Source organism: Neoarius graeffei, chromosome 7 (assembly GCF_027579695.1).
Source record: "Neoarius graeffei isolate fNeoGra1 chromosome 7, fNeoGra1.pri, whole genome shotgun sequence".
Lineage (NCBI taxonomy): Eukaryota > Metazoa > Chordata > Actinopteri > Siluriformes > Ariidae > Neoarius > Neoarius graeffei.
In genome coordinates, this window is record NC_083575.1 from 56033380 (window position 1) to 56052811 (window position 19432).

Genomic DNA, 19432 nt, shown 5'->3' on the forward strand with positions numbered 1-19432 from the left:
CACAGCACAGAGTTCAACTCATTTCACACCCATTCACTCAACAGAAAAGCAACATCGCACAAGGTGGAACGAGATGGCTCAGGAAGCATCGAGGAACGTAGATCGATAGATTGGATGAACAGGGAAGAAAATGGAGCTTCAGCAGCACTAGTAATTTATGAGGTGTCTCACGTTTGTGCATCTCGCGCAGGTGTTAGTGTTTCTCCATCCAGGTGCTGTTATTTTCCTTTATCTGATCCACAAAATTATGCTCCCAATGAATGTTCTGTCTAAAAGCATTAGCGGTTGTGCGCGCGCACGCGTGCGAGTGTCTATCTTGTCACCACAAAATAGAAAAGAAGCCGAGCTCCTGTGTTCATGCATAATTCAAACAAAGGCACTTCACTGCTACACGTTTCAATCACGGTGCTGAATGAGGGCTGTTCCCCTCCTTATAAAGGCCAGTTGTACCTCACATTGCAGTCCTGGCTTTGCTCCTACATATGAAAATGAAAAGGTCACAAAAGCCTTAACACAAAACCGTGTAACTCTGGGAAAGCTTTTCAGTGCTGTAGAAAGATTAAAAGCGGCAGTTTCAGCGATTTGGTAATTAATGCTTTCAGAGTCTGATGAATTCTGTCTGTGTGCAATTTGAGGGTGGTGTCAGAATTAGCTTAGCGTAATTAATGAAGGGCTACGAGCTTTGCTGGCTCTACCAGGGGAAATGTAGACTCCTACCAAGTGTTTTTTAAAATTTCTTTAATAAATTAGCAGATGTTGGCTAATAATAGAATCCGTTCATCTAAGGACCATGCTGAGATGCAACAGAAAAGAAACATGATCAGTAATGAATCATAAGCGCTTTAGTGTGCAAATGAGCTTAAAATGGCTCAAATTACTTTGCTTTGAGAGCATCTAGCGAAATAAGCCCACACACTTATGCTCATTATGTGCCACAGCTCAACCCAGGTATTACGGTTAAAAAAAAAAAAAAAAGTATCCGTATATCCTCTGTGAATGTTTAAGAAGAATTATAATATAGAACAGGAAATGTAATGGTGTTATGGAGCCAGTATATTACTGTAGGATATTTTTCATCAATGGTTTTCTTCTCTCTCTCACTCTCTCCCTCCCCCTTTTTTTTTTTTTTTGGGGGGGGGGGGGGGTGGGGTGCACTTTTAAATAAAATCCCTAACTTGGTTATATTTGTCTACCAATAATTCCACATCAGAACCAGCAGCTGTTCATCAGAGAATTTTTTTTTTTCATTCACACTTTTCATCACTCTGTCAAACCACATTTTCAGCGTGGAGTTTGACAGAGTGATGAAGCTGACAAAATATTTATTATTCTCTTTTATTGTGCCAATAAAATTTGTGCCACATGCCAAAGTTTTGATTCAAATGTGACAATACAGGCTAAAGAAACGCAATCTGGAAGCGCACTGCTTTTGTGGTATTTTCTTTATTTATTTTCTCCTTCTTGCTGTCTTGTACAAAGGCAGAAAATGTGCAAGTGTCCATGCTGGTCTCCTCCTTTTGTGTGTGTGTGTGTGTGTGTGTGTGTGTGTAATGGTTTTAAGAGGCTTTGATCCATCTTCTGCTGCTGCACTCATCGATCAGCAGTTCAGCCTGGATTAGTTTTACTTCTCACCTAGAAACTGCCCTCGCAGCCAATCACAGAAAAGAGCCTCCTTTAGCCAGTCACAAAGCAGAGAGGGCTATAAGTGTCTCAGGCATTGAGCAACATTTATATGCTTATACCATACAGGAGAACGTGAGAGTGTGTGTGCATGTATAGGATATATGGATATAAAGTCTGCACACCCCTGTTAAAATAGCAGGTTTTGGATTGTAAGATGAAGAAACTCCAGGCCTTTCCACTACGGAAGCCAAGAGAGGCCCTTCATATAATCCTTTTTTATTCACCTTGTTATCCCAAGATAACGACATAATTAATTCAGGATCTCGAGAAAACAACACAACTAATTTGAGATCTCGAGAAAACAAAACCGTTATTTCAAGATCTCGAGAAAACAAAACAATTATTTCGAGATAATGACACAATTCAGGATCTTGAGAAAACAACACAACTAATTCGAGATCTCGAGAAAACAAAACCGTTATTTTGAGATAACGACATAATTAATTCAGGATCTCGAGAAAACAACACAACTAATTCGAGATCTCGAGAAAACAAAACCGTTATTTCGAGATCTCGAGAAAACAATTATTTCGAGATAACGACATAATTCAGGATCTCGAGAAAACAACACAACTAATTCGAGATCTCGAGAAAACAACGGCTATTTTGAGATAACGACATAATTAATTCAGGATCTCGAGAAAACAACACAACTAATTCGAGATCTCGAGAAAACAAAGCCGTTATTTCGAGATCTCGAGAAAACAAAACAATTATTTCGAGATAACTACATAATTCAGGAATCTCGAGAAAACAACACAACTAATTCGAGATCTCAAGAAAACAAAATTATTCCGTGATCTCGAGAAAACAAAACAATTATTTCATGATCTCGAGTAAACAGCTAAGAAATGGTTCATTCAGGTGCGCCAAGAGACTTGTGATATGCTGACTTTGGGGCTATTTCTCATTCTGTATAGACGCAACTTTGGTCATTAGAATGTCTGGAATAATCGATCACCTAATAAGGCAATATTTTGATCAGGGGTTGACACAGGGAGAGATTGCATCAAGTCTTTTAATAAGGGATCATTTCAAAATTAGTCCACGGCACCTCCGCAGAAGACTGGCCCGGCTTCGTCTCTACCGACAGAGATACAGTGATCCAGCTGAGATCATGAAATAATTTTGTTTTCTCGAGATCTCGAAATAACGGTTTTGTTTTCTCGAGATCTCGAATTAGTTGTGTTGTTTTCTCGAGATCCTGAATTAATTATGTCGTTATCTCGGAATAACGGTTTTGTTTTCTCGAGATCTCGAATTAGTTGTGTTGTTTTCTCGAGATCCTGAATTAATTATGTCGTTATCTCGGGATAACAAGATGAATAAAAAAAGATTATATGAAGGGCCTCTCTCGGCTTTCATATTCCACACCTAATTAGCGCACATAATTGTAATGCGAAAAATTAGTGTGAAATGTTTGCATACAGTATGAACACCAATTCCGATGTGAATTTTTTTTTTTTTTTTTAATTTTTTGTCGTGTCCTGTGTAAATGATGAATTCGTCTGGTCGTGATGCTCACAAGAAAATGTTGTGTACATTCGTTGGAACAGAGACAACAGCAGAGAGAGTTTCGTCATTTTGTTCAAGAGTTAAAGCTGAGATGCACGTTGGGAAGTAAAATAGAAAGCAATGCTCAGCGTTGTGTTTTTACAGGTGAAATGTAGTCGCTCAGTTCCCAGACATGAGGGATGCCAGTATATGGAAGTTGTTTTGCTAGCCATTAACTACATCACCATATGATGTTCGTTCCACACGGTATGATTGGTTAATGCATGTATTCGCTGTGCGAAAGCTCAGGAAAATGTTTTTCTGTATAATATTCACATTCTGTGGGAAAGTACTCGTGACAAAAACAACAGTTCGAAAAAAGATATAGACATGCAAATTAATCACATGAATAAAATGCCCCCGGTTTGTCAAGGCCTTTAGTTGAACCATATCGGAATAAGAAGCTGCCTTTATTTGTCACATGTCCACTCGAGAACAGCGAAATTCCTCCTCTGCATTTAACCCATCTGAAGCAGTGCCACGGTGCCCAGGGAGCAGTTGGGGGTTAGACGCCTTGCTGAAGGGCACTTCAGCCATGATGTAGAGGGGGGGGGGAGTGCTGTTTATTCACTCAACTCTCCTCACATTTTTTTTTTTATTCCTGCCAGTCCCAGGAATCAAACCGGCAACCCTTTTGACCCTTTTCCACTACCCTTTTTCAGCTCACTTCAGCCCGACACGGCTCGCGTTTCGACTACCTCAGAACAGCACGACTCAGCTCGCTTCAGCCTTACTCAGCCCCCAAAACGCGGTTTTGGAGTGGGGCTGAAGCGAGCCGAGCCGAGTGGGGCTAGGGGCGTGAGGAGACACTCCCCTGTGCACTGATTGGTGAGGAGGAGTGTCCTCACACGCCCCACGAGCACGCTGGAATCTGTAAACACCGTAAACCCGGAAGAAGAATTACGAATTACGAGAATTTCTGAAGCCTTATGCGCCTCGCCTCATCTATACGCTCTTGCCAGTATCTGTTGGCGGTGTCAGTGACAACAAGCCACAGCACCAAGACCAGCAACACTAACGACTCCATGTCCTCCATGTTTATTGTTTACTATCCGGGTCGTGAGACTACCGCTTAAAAAGTCACTGATGTCACTGTTTGCGCCGCTTAACGACATCACGTGACGTCCACCCACTTTCGCTAACTCCACCCAATGTGTCCACCCACTTCCAGCCAGCACGGTTCAGCGCGGTTGTAGTCGAAATGCAACTCCAACAGCCCCGCTCAGCTCGACTCAGCACGGCACGGCTCAGCCCGACTCAGCCGCGTTTGTAGTGGAAAAGCGGCATTTGAGGCCCAAGGCTGCTTCTCTAACCCATAGGCCACAGCTGCCTCCCAGGACCTTTTCCACCTTTATTGAGAGAGTGCAGCATGTACAAATCAAGTCACAGACAATCATAAATGTTTTAAGGGGAGAAAGAAAAACAAAAGACGTCCAGTACCCAGCTTGTATAATACCCTGTCCACACTAGGGATTTTGTACCGATACGATACTACTTTCGTACCACAACACCTGTCCACACTAGCAACTATACTGGTACTGTAGCAGTATAACTGTATCGGTACGAAACCCACAAATGTATGGGTTTCGTACCGATACAGTATCGGTACTGTAGCGCTTCGCTGTAGTGTGGACAGATGAAGCGGTTCTGTATCGATACAAATATAATGCGCAAAGTCACACACCTCAATCGATGTCTTCGCTGAATAAAATGAAGAACGGAGATTCGTTTTCTTTGTTTCTTTCTCAACTGCCTCGCGTGTTTTATACGATTCGACTGAATAAATGACCACCAGAAATACAGACTGTACATTGACAACAAAAAGCACACACACGTTGTTTCGTCCGCCATATTCTCGGAAGGAAGTTACTCGGTAACCACGGAAACATTTCGCGCACGCACATTTCAATTACCGTGAAAGAAAACCGCAAACATTTCTCGCTAGTGTGGACAGATGCACTAAACTGTACCGGTATACTTTGTATCGATACAGTTATACCACTATTGTACCGGTATATATGTGAACACAGCATTAGTGTGGAATCCTTTTATATTTGGGAACGTGGCAGTGTTCTGAATCAACCAGTCACAGTCAAACTCGTATGATATCCTAATCTGTATACGCCTGCCATCAATTAAAGCGACTTACTCCAAATAAAGTACCGCTGTTCTTATAGGATTTTCCTGACATCTTGGTAATGTCAAACTAAAATAGCCATGGGACGCAAAGAGCTTACAAAGCAGGTACGGGATTTCAGTGCTGAAAAATATCAATCAGGAAAGGGTTACAAAAAAATTACAAGGCATTGGATATACCATAGACCACTGTAAAGACAACACGTGGAGAAAATATGACACAACAGTGACGTTAAGAATTTTTTTTTTTTTAAATTGGAGATCATCAGGGGAAAACTGGTCAGCAAAGTTGCCAAGAGGCCGACAGTAACATTAAAAGAATTGCAGCAATTTCTGACCAGTACTGGTGGCTCTTTACATTTGACAGCAATCTCCAGAGTTCTTCATATGTCTGGGCTACGAGGGAACTTTTTTATTATAGCAACAAAAACCTTATCCAAACCCAGCTAAAGTTTGTAACAAAAAAGACTTGCAATCTTGGAACCATGTGAAAACATCTTATGGTCTGATGAGACCAGTGTTGAACTTTTTGGCCATAATACCAAAAGATGCATGTTTGGCACAAACAAAATGGAGCACATAACCAAAAGAACACCATCACCATGGTGAAGCATGGTGGTGGTAACATCATGCTTTGGAGCTGGGGTTTTTTTTGGTTTTGGTCCCCCCCCCCCCTTCTTTTTAAGCTGGAGCTAGGGGTTTTTAATCAGGGTGGTGGGAATAATGAATCGCTCCAAGTACCGGTCAATTTTTGTGCAAAATCTTGAGGCTTCTCCTAAAGCATTTCTGATTAAGAGGAACTTGACCTTTCAGCAGGACAAAAATCCAAAGCCCACCAAATAAGCACAGGAATGGCTTCACCAAAACAAGAGCCTTGTTTTGGAATGGCCGAGGCAGAGTCCAGATCTAAATCCAGTCGAAAACCTGAAGAGGTTGTGCTCAGGTGATGCCTAGCCAATTTGACGGCGATGGAATGCTCTTGTAAAGAAGAATTGGCAAAATATTGCCAAGTCAAGATGTGCCAAATTGATTTACTCAAAAAAGATTGAATGCCGTGATAACTTAAAACTGCTTCAACTATTTTTTTTTTAAATGAGTTGTGTATAGGTTACTCATCTCATTATCTGTAGTCGCTTTAAGCCTAGGTCACAACTGGACGTACGATTTTTTTGGCTGTGCGATTTTTGGCGTTTCCCAAATCACTGCGTTTTTTTTTTTTTTTCGTGGAGAAAGACACACGTTGGCCGTAAGTTTGTCTTGCAACCTGAAGAAAAAACGTAAGCGCCCGTAGAGTTTGTTTGACATGACAAAGAACCTCTGCGGCCAGTCTACGGCTCGAAAATCAGCACGTCACATGCGCGCCTTCCGTGCATTTCACGCGCGCCTTCCGTGCATTTCACGCACGCCCTCCGTGCGTTTCTTGCGTTTTTTGCACGTAGACCGGCCGTAGGAGCACGTACGGCCGGTTGTGACCGAGGCTTTATCCTGTTCTACAGGGTCGCAGGCAAGCTGGAGCCTATCCCAGCTGACTACGGGCGAAAGGCGGGGTACACCCTGGACAAGTCGCCAGGTCATCACAGGACTGACACATAGACACAGACAACCATTCACATTCACACCTACGACTAGGTAATATTTTAGTTGTGTGTACACTTGTGCAACCAAGGTATCGTCACTTTCTTCACCTAAACTTTTCCTTTAATTTATTGGTTGCAATTTCAAAACAAAGGTAGAAAAGGTTCTACAGTGATTATTTTTTTTTCCCTTGGGGCTTTATTTAATTTATTTTAAAACGTCACAAAAACCTGCCATTTTAACAGGGGCATGTAGCCTTTTTTTTCCTGTCCACTATATACAGCGAATCTTGACAAGAATTTATTTCTTGCATGAACCACACACTATTCATCATCCGCTGTACAGTTGACCTTTGAAAGTGCAAAAAGCTTTATACATTGGAAAAACCTTCAACATTTACTAAATGTTTTCTGAAGTTTGTTCAACTCCCATTTCTAACCTCTCCTTTTCTTTTCGATCACAGAAAAGAGACGACGTTCAGATAGACTCCAGAGCCAGCCCTAAGAAGAGTGCTGAGCCTGCCATCGACCTGCTAGGCCTGGGTAAGACGCAAGTAATCAATCCCCTCCTTCTCCACCATATCTGAACGAAGCTGAACTGTTTAGCTGCCTGTGCTGGTCAGGATACAGCTGAGGTTATAGTAGGGTTAATGGAGGAGTTAAAATGTAATAACGTCATTTTTATACAGGAAACAGAGTAGATTTCCAGACTGATCATCTTAACCAGACTTGTACAATAGCCTACTTGTACATCCAGGTTGATTGTTTGTGTAAATATACTGCAGTCAGCTTTTATTCCATTTGGATTCGTATTTGATTTCTGTGTGATGAAACAAAAATGATTAAAAATGAGCCGTGTGTGTGTGTGGATGGCTAGATAAATTTTTAAAATAATGTTTTAGTTTTACTGTGTGCCAAGACAAACGATATAAACTGTGTTTTCCTGTTTTTTTTTCCTGAAATGAAAATGAATGAATGAATACATTGTACGTGGACTGATCAGTGTTACTTTGATTTGACAACGGAGTTGGTCAGTATTCTCAGAAAAACATATTGTGATCAAATTTCTGAGAGATGAGACGAGAGAAACTTGTTACTGTTCCACTGGGGGAAATTTTTCTTGTGTAGCTGGGTTATCATGATATTGATCTCATCTCAGCACATCACCCAGCCCTAGGCTATGGATCATAGTCCTGCTGCTGCTTTCTGGCTCTTTATGCTGGTTGGATGACACCGAAAGAAGCCAGCTGACCAAATCATCCCTGCACTGATCAGAGAGGTGGCGCAAGACCCTCCGGATGAACAAACCAACAGATACTCCATTATGATTTCGACAATGAAAACTATAGAGCCCTGACCCAAAATTGCACTAGCGTCTGTATTTTTCATCTCTCTCTCTCTCTCTCTGTCCCTGTGCGTGTCTCTCTCTCTCTGTGTCCCTGTGTCTCTCTCTCTCTCTCTGTGCGTGTCCCTGTGTGTGTCTCTCTCTCTCTCTCTCTCTCTCTCTGTCTGTGTGTGTCTCTCTCTCTGTCCCTGTGTGTGTGTGTCTCTCTCTCTGTGTCCCTGTGTCTCTCTCTCTCTATGCATGTCCCTGTGTGTGTCTCTCTCTGTCCGTGTGTGTCTCTCTCTCTCTGTCCCTGTGCGTGTCTCTCTCTCTCTGTGTCCCTGTGTCTCTCTCTCTCTCTCTCTCTCTCTCTCTCTCTCTCTCTCTCTCTCTCTCTCTCTGTGCGTGTCCCTGTGTCTCTCTCTCTCTCTCTCTCTCTCTCGCTCTCTCTCGGTGTGTCCCTGTGTGTGTGTGTCTCTCTCTCTCTCTCTCTCTCTCTCTCTCTCTCTCTCTCTCTCTCATATATGGTTTTAAGGAGAGAAGAGGAAATGAGGGGTTGGAAGAGGAAAACAAGATGGATTAGTTAGTGTGTGTGCCCATGCCACTGGGAGCACAGTGTGTGTTTGTTTGTGTATGGAAGAATTTATGGCATGCTCCAGGGCTGGGGGAGCGGATGATGAGCGATGTGTGATGATGGAATCGTGTTTTGCCTTTGTGCGTTTCTTCTCTACCCTCAACAGCATGAAGCAGCCCAGCATGTTATAAAAATGGAGAGAAAATTCACCCGCTACCTTCCCACCCTGTGGCTCTCCTCTTCTTGTTCCAGTACATGCTCATTCTCTCCAACATCCCCAAGCATATTTTCGATGTTCTCATAAGCAAAAAAAAAAAGTCATTTAATACAGACATTGTTCTCCAGGGTGTGTGTGTGTGTGTGTGTGAGAGAGAGAGAGAGAGAGAGAGAGAACAACAGACATCGGTGAGGACTAGGAATGAAAAGGCAGTGTATTTGTACATCCCGCCACTGGTACAGACGCTGGTTGGGTGTGTTTGGTTTCTTCCCTTTTTGGATTCTGTCAGTAGGCAGCAGGAACAGAAGGAAAGTCCTTTGTTTATACCATCAACACTGAAACTCTTGTCGTGCCTAACAAGGATGGAGACACTTGTGGAATCGTCTTGGATCCCTTCACTCTGCCATGTAGAACATTACGGTTTTATATTGTTTTATACATGGTGGGTTTCAATAGGGTTCAGATCTGGAAACTGAGAAGGCCATTTCAAAATGTTGATTGTGTTTTAACATTTCATTGTTGATTATTGATTTGGATGCCATTTGGACATTTTGATCTTGACCAAGTCCTCCTATCGCGAATCAAAACTTCCAGGGTCATTTTGGACTGAAATATCCTGATACTTGACGGAATTCTGGTTCACAAGAGCCATTGGACCACCAGCTGCAAAATAGCTGCGGAGCATTAGTGATCTGCCACCATGTTTTACCGAGAATCCACTGCTTTTCCCATATGCATTCTTTTTTTTTTTTTTTTTTTTTTTGCCAAACATCCCAGTGATGTTTATGACCAAAAAAGGTTTCAATTTGCTCTCCTCTGACCACAACACACAGCATTTTCTCCACCTCCCTCATCAGCTTCCTGCAGCTAAATGTTTTGGAGTTGATGTGGATGATTTGTGTTTAATTATTTCATTTGCCGATTCTTTCGAAGAATATTAATTAATCTGGAGTTGACTGTATGCCAAGGCAACACAGCATCTACTGGTTTAATGATTCATGTGCATAATGTGGTTGAGAGAACCGAACTCTTCCAGTTTCAAGTTGAAATGTGTAGATTTAAAAAAAAAAAAAAAAAAGGGGTATAGTTGTAAAATGCATACTGTGCGATGCCCTCGGGCAGGACATGGGCATGAAGCCATGACTCTGACATTCACAGTGATTTGTGAGAACTTAACCTAACTTGCACACGGGAGTCAGAGGTCGCACAGCCTGAACGCACTGCCCTTTGAGACATTCAGCCTGGACCTTTTCTGGAACCTCTTCTGATATTTCCTCTCTCTCATATTCATCCTTTTAGATACTCCTGCAGTCAACACAACTAGCAGTGGGGCTGGATCTGGAAGTGCAGCTCCGATAAGTGATGATTTGGACATTTTTGGACCAATGGTGTCCAACCCTCTGCCATCAAGCACAAACACAAACCAGGTACACTTTTTTTTTTTTAAACCATGTCTTTTACCTACCCTCCTGTTGGCCTTCTGTTTTAATAAAGCTCAAGTCAGAAGGCTGTAAAAACAGATTTGTCCAACAGAATAGTATTCTAACCCTGAAGTATTTCTCACCTGAAGTCATTATTCCAAATGCTTTGGTATTCTGTATTTGTACTCTTAGGTCTGACTGGCCCTGAATTATATTCAAGAAATCGACCTACTGAGGTCAAGCTTAAATATTCATCCATCCATTATCTACACCTTCTGGGTCACGGGGAAGCTGGAGCCAATCCCAGCTGTCTTGGGCTAAGAGGCGGGGTACACCCTGGGCGGGTCGTCAGTCGATTGCAGGGCTAATACAGAGACAATCATTTACACCTATGGGCAATTTAGAGTAGCCAGTTGACATAATCCACGTCTTTTGACTGGGAGGAAACCGGAGCACCCGGAGGAGCACCACCCTGTCACCCCAAACCTAAGTCTGATACAGTAACAGCAAAGATTTTGGCACCAAAATCTCTTTAAATAACATCACCACCAATCCTGAGCCTGTTGGTTTATTTTCTAATATTGAGTGGATCATGTCTCTCTCACACACACACACACACACTTTTTTTTTTTAAATCAAGCTGCTTGTAAGTCGTGAGATTATTTCATTAGTAAGGAAGAGAGTAGCAGTGATAAACACTACATTTCATTTTCTTGTCTTACACAGTGCATGTTTTAATCCAATAGATCATGTATTTCTTGGTTAGGTTACTTGCAGCTGTTGAGTTTCATCTTGAGTTACTCTAGAGGTTTATCAATGCAAACTGATGGAAATTTATGCAATATTTTAAAAAAAAATCCCTCACCTATGATTTTGGGGAGATGTATAATATTTTGGCTTGCATTGTTTCCATGAAGTAATAAACATTTTGTTCGTCAAAATTTTGATGATGCATATTTGTTGAAGAGCTTTTATTTCCTGACTATATTGTAATGCCAACGTGAACAAAAAATATTTGACAACAAAAATTAAGGCAAAATTTCTGTTCATTATACCCTGAGGAGTAAAGATGAGATGAAATAGTTGGCTCTGTTCAGGCAGAAAGCCTCGCTTACTTCTCAAGATAATTTTTACAGCCAGGAGTATATCCTTCACAAAATCCATTACAGTATGTTATCTTCCCTGTTTCACGTTCCCGACTGTAGTTGGGAAGCGGGGGAGTCCGGCTCACTTAGCTGCTTGCACAGCTTTCATAGTCACTGCTTGTGGATTCTAACGGATAAATGAGTCAGGACACACACTCAGCCTTGGTCTGAACGAAGCAACATCTTTAGATGAAAATAGTGGCCATCTTCACTCCATAACTAGCAAAACAGTAACAGAGTTGTGGCTAACGCCATATAACTTTCGCATTGCACCAATACAAGTCACGTCCCAGAAAATAAAAATCCAAGCAATACCCCTCCTGTAACAGCCCATCTTAAAGCTACAAGCATCATGAAACTGTCTGAGAAAATTATGATAAAACGTTGCCACATTGATTGATTAAAATTAAAACTAAGTTCCACCAACTAAATCTTGACTAAACCAAGAAGACCAAAGCTTTTTATTTATTTATTTATTTTTTTCTTCTCCCTTTTTGTTTTTCTTTTTGTGTTTGCATAGTTTGTTTGTTTGAGTGTTTTGTCCGCCAGTTGTGGCGTAGCTCTGGACCCAGTTTTGGGTGTCGGTTCTCTTCAGGCCTTGGGCCGCCATGGGTGATGCCTGTGCTCTTTGCTATGGACTGCAATGAGCTCGTTGCTCTCTAACATTCAGGGTTATCCAGCACCCTTTGCAGCGGTGCTTCTGTGCTTGGTTTGTGGATCCATAGCGCGATGTTCTGAGCGACGTTGCCTGGTGGCATCGCGGCGGCTGTGTAGGCGGTGTGGGATATACGGACCTTTGTGCATCTTTTGGTGGGATGGTGGCCGGGTACACCACTGGAATTACATCCTGACCCTCTTTTGGTGGACTTGGGTGTGAGAAAGGCGCTATATAAGTTGAGCATTGTTGTTGTTGAACTAAAATTGACTACAATTTTCAGTCAGCGACCAAAACTAAATTTAAAATTGTCAAAATGAACACAATTGGCTTGTGATTCTTTGAAAAATCAGATAATGGGCAGATAGTTGGTGTGCAGTCAGCAGAGATGGGACCAAGTCTCACATGTGCAAGTCTCAAGTAAGTCTCAAGTCTTAACCTTCAAGTCCCAAGTAAGTCCCAAGTCTTTTTTGTCTTGGTCAAGTCACAGGCTATGTCAAGTCAAGTCCTATAATAAGTCAAGTCAAGTCCAAGTCAAGTCACCTTAGGCGTATTGGCGTAATTTTAGCAGCAGAATATGAATTTAATACATTGAAAAGGCAATACATAAGTAAATGTCAGTAAACATCCCTGGCACATGTGCCCAACCTGTTAAATAAATTTTAACATTAACATCATGGAATAAAACAAAACAGTAATAATGTCACAAAGTTATTTATTGATGGCAAAATTGATTGCAAGATTGAAAGCCAACTAAGTTTCTCACATTGTCATCAGCCAACAAGAAAAATAAACAGAGAATTGGCATTCTGTTATGTGCGTAGTTAAAAGAGGGTAGGATGACACCTTGGGTTAACAGGGGCATGAGCTCCTCCAATCTCTAATCACGTCAGATGAGATGATTATTATTAATAAGATACACGTGGAGAAACCTGAAGTGACTTCGATGTATGTTTGCACCAGTTAAAAAAAAAAAACCAAAGGATAGAGAAATGTGTCCGACATAATTTAGGTCTCAAAAAGAAGACCTGTTCGCCCATGCAAAAGTGACATCATCTTACCCCATATGACAAGCTACAGAGCTGTGTGCCAAAGCGCTCTCTCGCTCTCTCCCTCTCCGAGGCTGCCTCAGCCTGTGCGGAGCGGGGACATACGACTTTGGCACGGGAGTCTTGGTTCCCGCTATAATAGATTGTTACGAAAATAAATGTTAAATGAGATATGCATCCCGCGCATTCCTTTCCACAGGAACTTTGCTCACAACGTTTCGGTCGTGGCTAACGCACTGTCCTCCTTACCACAAGTGCAACGTTTCGGGAACAATACGGAAAGGACAGTGTGCGGGATTCATCTTTCCTTGAACAATTACCCAGAGACTTTTTAAATTACCTCACTGGGAAATATCCAATGCACCTGTTCAGTTACAGAGTTGTGCTCTCTAAATTGTAGTCATTCAAACCATTGTTTTGGCGGCCTGGTAGCCTGATATACTAAATGTAAATTCATAGTTTGGATGACTGCACAATTTATTTTCGTAACACTGTGTTACAGCGGGAACCGAGACTCCCGCGCACAGTCAGCCTATTTTGCAGAGTTTAGTATTGCTGCTAGCCTGTATTCAAACAGCGAGTGGCATGCCGGGGAATCCAAATCGTGGCGCTTTTTTCAATAGTGCATGATGGGCAGTGGGACGGAGTTTTCTTTTCTTTTTTGATCGGGTAGTGTGACGAAAAAAATGTGCAGGTTGCTGCACTGCTATTTCAAACAGCTATGATAAACTCCCCTGCCTCTCTGCCCTATGGACAGTCTGGCTAATGTACACGAACACACTTGCACGAATTTGTACTGCTCATGAACGTGTACATGTTCACAAGCTGACCATTAGCTTAACCCTGAAACAGAACAACAGGGTAGGAAGCTGCTTATGTTATTCAGCATCACGACTGCAAAGTGCACAATCAACTTACTACTACTGATATACAATATCATTAAACTTGACGTAACTACATTGCTTACCAGCATTCACATAAGAATTTCACAATAATAAACTGAATCCCTAACTACATCTGCAACGGCTAAAATCCTCCTACCGCTCACTCTCGTGGCTAACATTGGCTAACGAGGAGTTTAGCTGCTATCACCAAATAACAACACATTAATAAACTTACTGGGCAGAATGGATCTTCAAATGCCGGACGAAATTGGAGGTTGTGGTCTGGCTGTCAGAAATCGTCACGTTGCAAATCTTGCACTGCGCCGTTCGTCGTTTACCTTCTAGGCAGTAGCCCTTGAAGCCGAAAGTGATTACTCTTGGGATGGCTGACATGATGATATGATGTGAAATCTGTGAACACATCGTGGCATGGGGCATGGTATATAGCCCACGCAGAGAGTGTGCCTGATGGACAGGGCGGTGACAACGCAACGGCAGTGCAATCAAAATTACTGAAGTATGTGCATATTACATTTTATTTTCACAATAAAAACATGATGGAAATAACACTCAAGTCACTCAAGTCATCGTGTGTCAAGTCAAGTCCTGAGTCTTAAACTTCCAAGTCCGAGTCAAGTCTCAAGTATTTTCATGTTTTGTCAAGTCACAAGTCATGAAAACAGTGACTCGAGTCCAAGTCCCCAAGTCTCAAGTCCCCACCTCTGGCAGTCAGTGTGCGGTTTTGTTGGAAATGTATAGCTAAAACAGTGTAAAGCTCTGGTTAAAGAATATGCAATTCATGTTCCCTCCGATAAAGGGCACACAATGCATTTGAACTGAATACAGTGGTGGCAAACATGAACATTATTTTTCCTGATTTTTGACAATGACCTTCACTGTTTTCTAATCAGTCTCTGTAGTTCTTCTCAGTTGGGTAGCATCGAACTCCCTGAATAGTATGGTTCATAGATGGCACTTGTTCTACACCAAAGAGAATAGTCTCTTTGTAATGTCACATTGCTCCATGTTTGTCCCTTTTCTTTTGTTTGAAATCTACTTTGAAAGAGTCACAAAGAAAAGGTCAAATTGGGTTGTTTTAATTTCCCCCTAAACACAATACTTACATTTACCATTCTGTTCCCAGCAGACAGGATTGATCTGTAAAGTCTTCCAGACATGAGGATGCACAGCGTCTAACATAAAAGAATTAGCATTGAGCTTGCCCTTCCAGAGAGATGGCAAAAGAGACTATTAGAAAAGACTGATGTTGGGGTGCTGGAGAGGATTTTCCTCTGTTCTCCTTTACCAATGGATGTCTTCTTAATCATGCATTAATGTTGGCTGGTCTGGACTGGGGCCAAGATCTTTAGAGTCTTTTTATGGTTGACAACAAAGAATTACCACCAGCCAGGGTTGACTGAGCATCACCTGCTGTCGATTAACATTTTTCTGTGAAAAACTGCACTCGATTTCACCACCAAGAAATACAGCTAAAAGGCAAGTGCCTTGTCTTCCTGTGCAAGAGGCACAGTGCATGTAATCATGCAAATCCAAGTCAAAGGCATAATTTAATGTTCACATTAAACATGAGAATTGGGGAGAACATGAGCTCAGCGATTCTGACTATAGCATGGTTGTTGGTGCCAGATGGGCTGGTCGGAGCATTTCAGAAACTCCTCATCTACTGGGATTTTCATACACGCACTCGTCTCTGGAGTCTGGTATGAAGAACATGAACTCAAATAACCACTCCACAACAGTGGCGAGTAGAAAAGCATCTCGGAACGCACAACACATCAAATGATGAGTCAAATGGCCTACAGCAGCAGAAAACCATGTTTCTATCCCTTTATGGACACAAGTAAACCAGTCTTATAATGGCTACTTCCAGCATGATGATGTGCCATGTTGCAAAGTACAAGCCTTCTCACACTGGTTCCAAGGCTGAGATCAGTGTACTCAGCCTCCCAAGTCACCAGATCTGAATCCAATCGAGCACCTTTGCCATGTGGCAGATTGGCAGCATGAATTGGCAGCTGACAAATCTGCAGCAATTATGTAATGCAATCATGTCAACATGGATCAGAATCTCAACAGAATGTTTCCAACACCTTATGGAATTCATGCCATAAAGAGTTGAGGCTCTTCTGAGAGCAAAGTGGATCCTGTCCTGTATTAATATGGTTTTTCTAATAATAAGCAATGTTCCACCTATATTATTGTACTTTATAATATGCCAAATTAGTATACCACCTTCCGTACTACTGCTACCTGCAGTAGATTTACTATTTTGACACATTTAGCAGTTATTCCACGAAATCAAGTCATACATGAGCTGGTAGCTGACGAGGCGCATCCACATTCACTGGATTTTGAGAAACAGAGCTTTATTTATTTTTTCCAAATTCGATAAGGAGAAACTTTTATACAAAACGTCCAACAAAATCATTCTCCGCTTAGAATGTAAACAAACCAGCAATGTGACTAGCAATTTGTGAAAATGCGATGATTTCATGAAAAAAAAAAAAAAAACACGTTCTTACCATCAAATACTTTTATTCCATATTTTGTCTTCCCATCCCAGGTAGAGCCTTTATTTCATCCTGGGTTGGTTCAGCAACACACTCCACCGTTTTGTTTTTCTCTACACATGGTATATGAGCTGATAGCCTAGTAGTAGAGTAGCCAATCAGAGCACGCAATTGCTCATATCCAGTAAATGTGGATAGAATAATTGGTGTGATAGTTTGTGATTTGGAATGTACCCAAACTACACTTGGATACCAGTTACACACCAACGAAAGAACGTCACCAGATTTCATAATTTGAAAAGCCATATCATTGGAGAAATATTGCTGTTTTCACCGTAGGAGATAAAATATTCTGGTCTATTTTGTCTTTTTTCTTGAGCATTGTTTGCTTAAGGCTCGGTCCCACTGGCCGATGGACACAAAACGTATGCAAAAAGGACACAGCGGACGAGCAAAATTTCGGGGGTGGCTCTATCCGTTTTCATCCGCTCCAGAAATGGACAAAAATGGCGAAAATTTGCGAAAACAGAACGGAAAAGAACGGACGTGGGTAGTATATAGCGGGGATGTTAAACGCATGTTCATAGGAAGCCAAGCGGATGGAAGTGGATGACAGCTCCGAAGGGGTTACCGGTGATAACTGAGAAGCGGACGCATAGCAGAAAGAGCGGATGCATAGCGGATGAAGAGGATGCATCACGTACGCCTAACGGAAACAAAGGGGATGTTGCGCGGATGTATATCGGATGCAGACCGTTCACTGCGCATGCGAGGGGTATGAATTGCGTCTGCTCCGCGGATATAAAGGGATGCAGCACGCACGCTGTCAGCATAAAGCGGAAAGACGTGCTGGCGGCTACATTGATACATCTCTACTACTAGATGATTTTCTCCCCCTTTTTATACAAAATATCGATTGTCCGCTAGGTGTCCTTCTACATACTCTAGACATACTCCAGACATCCTAAATATACGAGATTACATCCCAGATATAAACGCTTTGTCCGTTTTGAATACTTTATACACGAGATGCATACGCTTACATCCTTTCTATTTCCGTGCTACTAACGATGAATAGACGTTTCATGTACCTTATCTTTCCTCCCTCTTTCCGTTTTCAGCTGCAGTGGATGTGAGTTGCGAGGATGCCCAGAGGATGCAGAGAGGATACAGCAGACGTTTAACGGATGATAACGGACATAGAACGTTTGTTGCTCGTATATGTCGCGGATTTACATCGTACACGGCGGAAAGTTCATCCGTTCTAAAAGTTTTGTGCAGCTCAAAACTTTTTGCGCGGATGAAATCACAGTGGACGGATGCTCGATGGATAGAGCGTATGAAGCACGTATGCAATGAGTACACAACGGATGCGTAGCGTTTTCCAACGGATGGCAAAGATTTTTTTTATGTTTTACATCCTCTTTGCATCCGTAAGTGCAGTGGGACCGGGCCTTTAAGTTCCTCCTCTTGCACGGATTTGCTGGGATTGATTCTCCTACTGGTTTGTGATGGAATTTAGACATGATCAGATATTCACTCAACAGGAGCTGGTCAAGTTTATGGTGGGGGGGGGCATCAAGAATATTTCAGGTAAGGGTCAGCCAACATGACATACTTGATGTTGTCTGAGAGACAACAGTCTTGGTGTTGCAGGACCTCTGGGCAGCTCTACAAATATGATGTGTTTTTTTTGTTTTTGTTTTTCCTGTGCAGTGACTCTTAGGCTGTGGTTCTGGAATATAAAGGATGCTTTCTCTTTGTACACTTGTGCCTGGTCTGGACACAAGGGATTCTAGCATGAAGAGCAATTTGGTTTTGATCTAGGAGGACTGGTGCACTGCTGAGACCTCCTCTCCCTTCCCTGTCCCCACCTAGGGGAGAGTGAGAGAAAAACAGAGAGAGAAGTTTTGTGGTCTCGTAGGTCCTCAGGCCTGGAACTGCCAGAGGTAACAGAAAGCAGGCCAACAAAATGTTCATCCTTTAATTCTGCTTCCACTGATGGGCTACGTGATGGAGTATCTCCTTAGTTTTCTTTCAAACTTTCATTTGTTTGTGTGTATCTATCTGTTAACAATCGAGCGTCTAGACGCTTGCACCGATTGCCTTCAATTTTTCAAGATGGGTGGGCAATGGTCCGTAGATTGCCTGATTAAATTTTGGGGGTAATCGGATCAAGGTGAAGCTCAAGGTCACCAGAAAGGTCAACCTTTCGGTCAAAATAACACATTTTCCATTATAACTCAAACAGTTGCTGATAGACAGATGTTTACTATTATGAGCATATTTGAACGCCCATATGGCCTTTCATTTGGCACCATGACCTTTGACTTTGAGTGACCTTGAAAGGTCAAACTCAAGATCCTGGATTTTCAGAAGGCTATAACTTGAAAGCGGTTGATGGTAGACAGATATTTACCATTATCAACTTATAGGAAGTGCCGTATGGGCTTTCATTTGGCACCTTGACCTTGAGTGACTTTGAAATGTCAAACTCAAGGTCGTGGATTTTCATAGGACTATAACCTGACAGCTGATGATTAAGAAATATTAGCATTATCAACATATAGGTATAAAGTGCTGCCGGGCGAGGTTTGTTTTGCCTAGCAACACTTAAGAAGTTTAGAAATGGGCACACCAGCATCTTCCACGGCAAGTATTCGTTCAATATGTACAAACACGTAC

At 42.1% G+C, this 19432-nt stretch overlaps 1 protein-coding gene across 6 annotated transcripts in view; it reads left to right on the forward strand.

The window, feature by feature from the left end:
• Positions 1–19432, forward strand: part of smap1 (small ArfGAP 1) — a 275166-nt gene that overhangs the window by 215202 nt on the left and 40532 nt on the right. For all 6 annotated transcript variants that reach the window (XM_060926022.1, XM_060926023.1, XM_060926024.1 and 3 more), the window contains 2 exons: positions 7412–7490; positions 10362–10489. In XM_060926022.1, coding sequence (XP_060782005.1) covers positions 7412–7490; positions 10362–10489 — 207 coding nt within the window. The remainder of the gene's footprint in view (positions 1–7411; positions 7491–10361; positions 10490–19432) is intronic.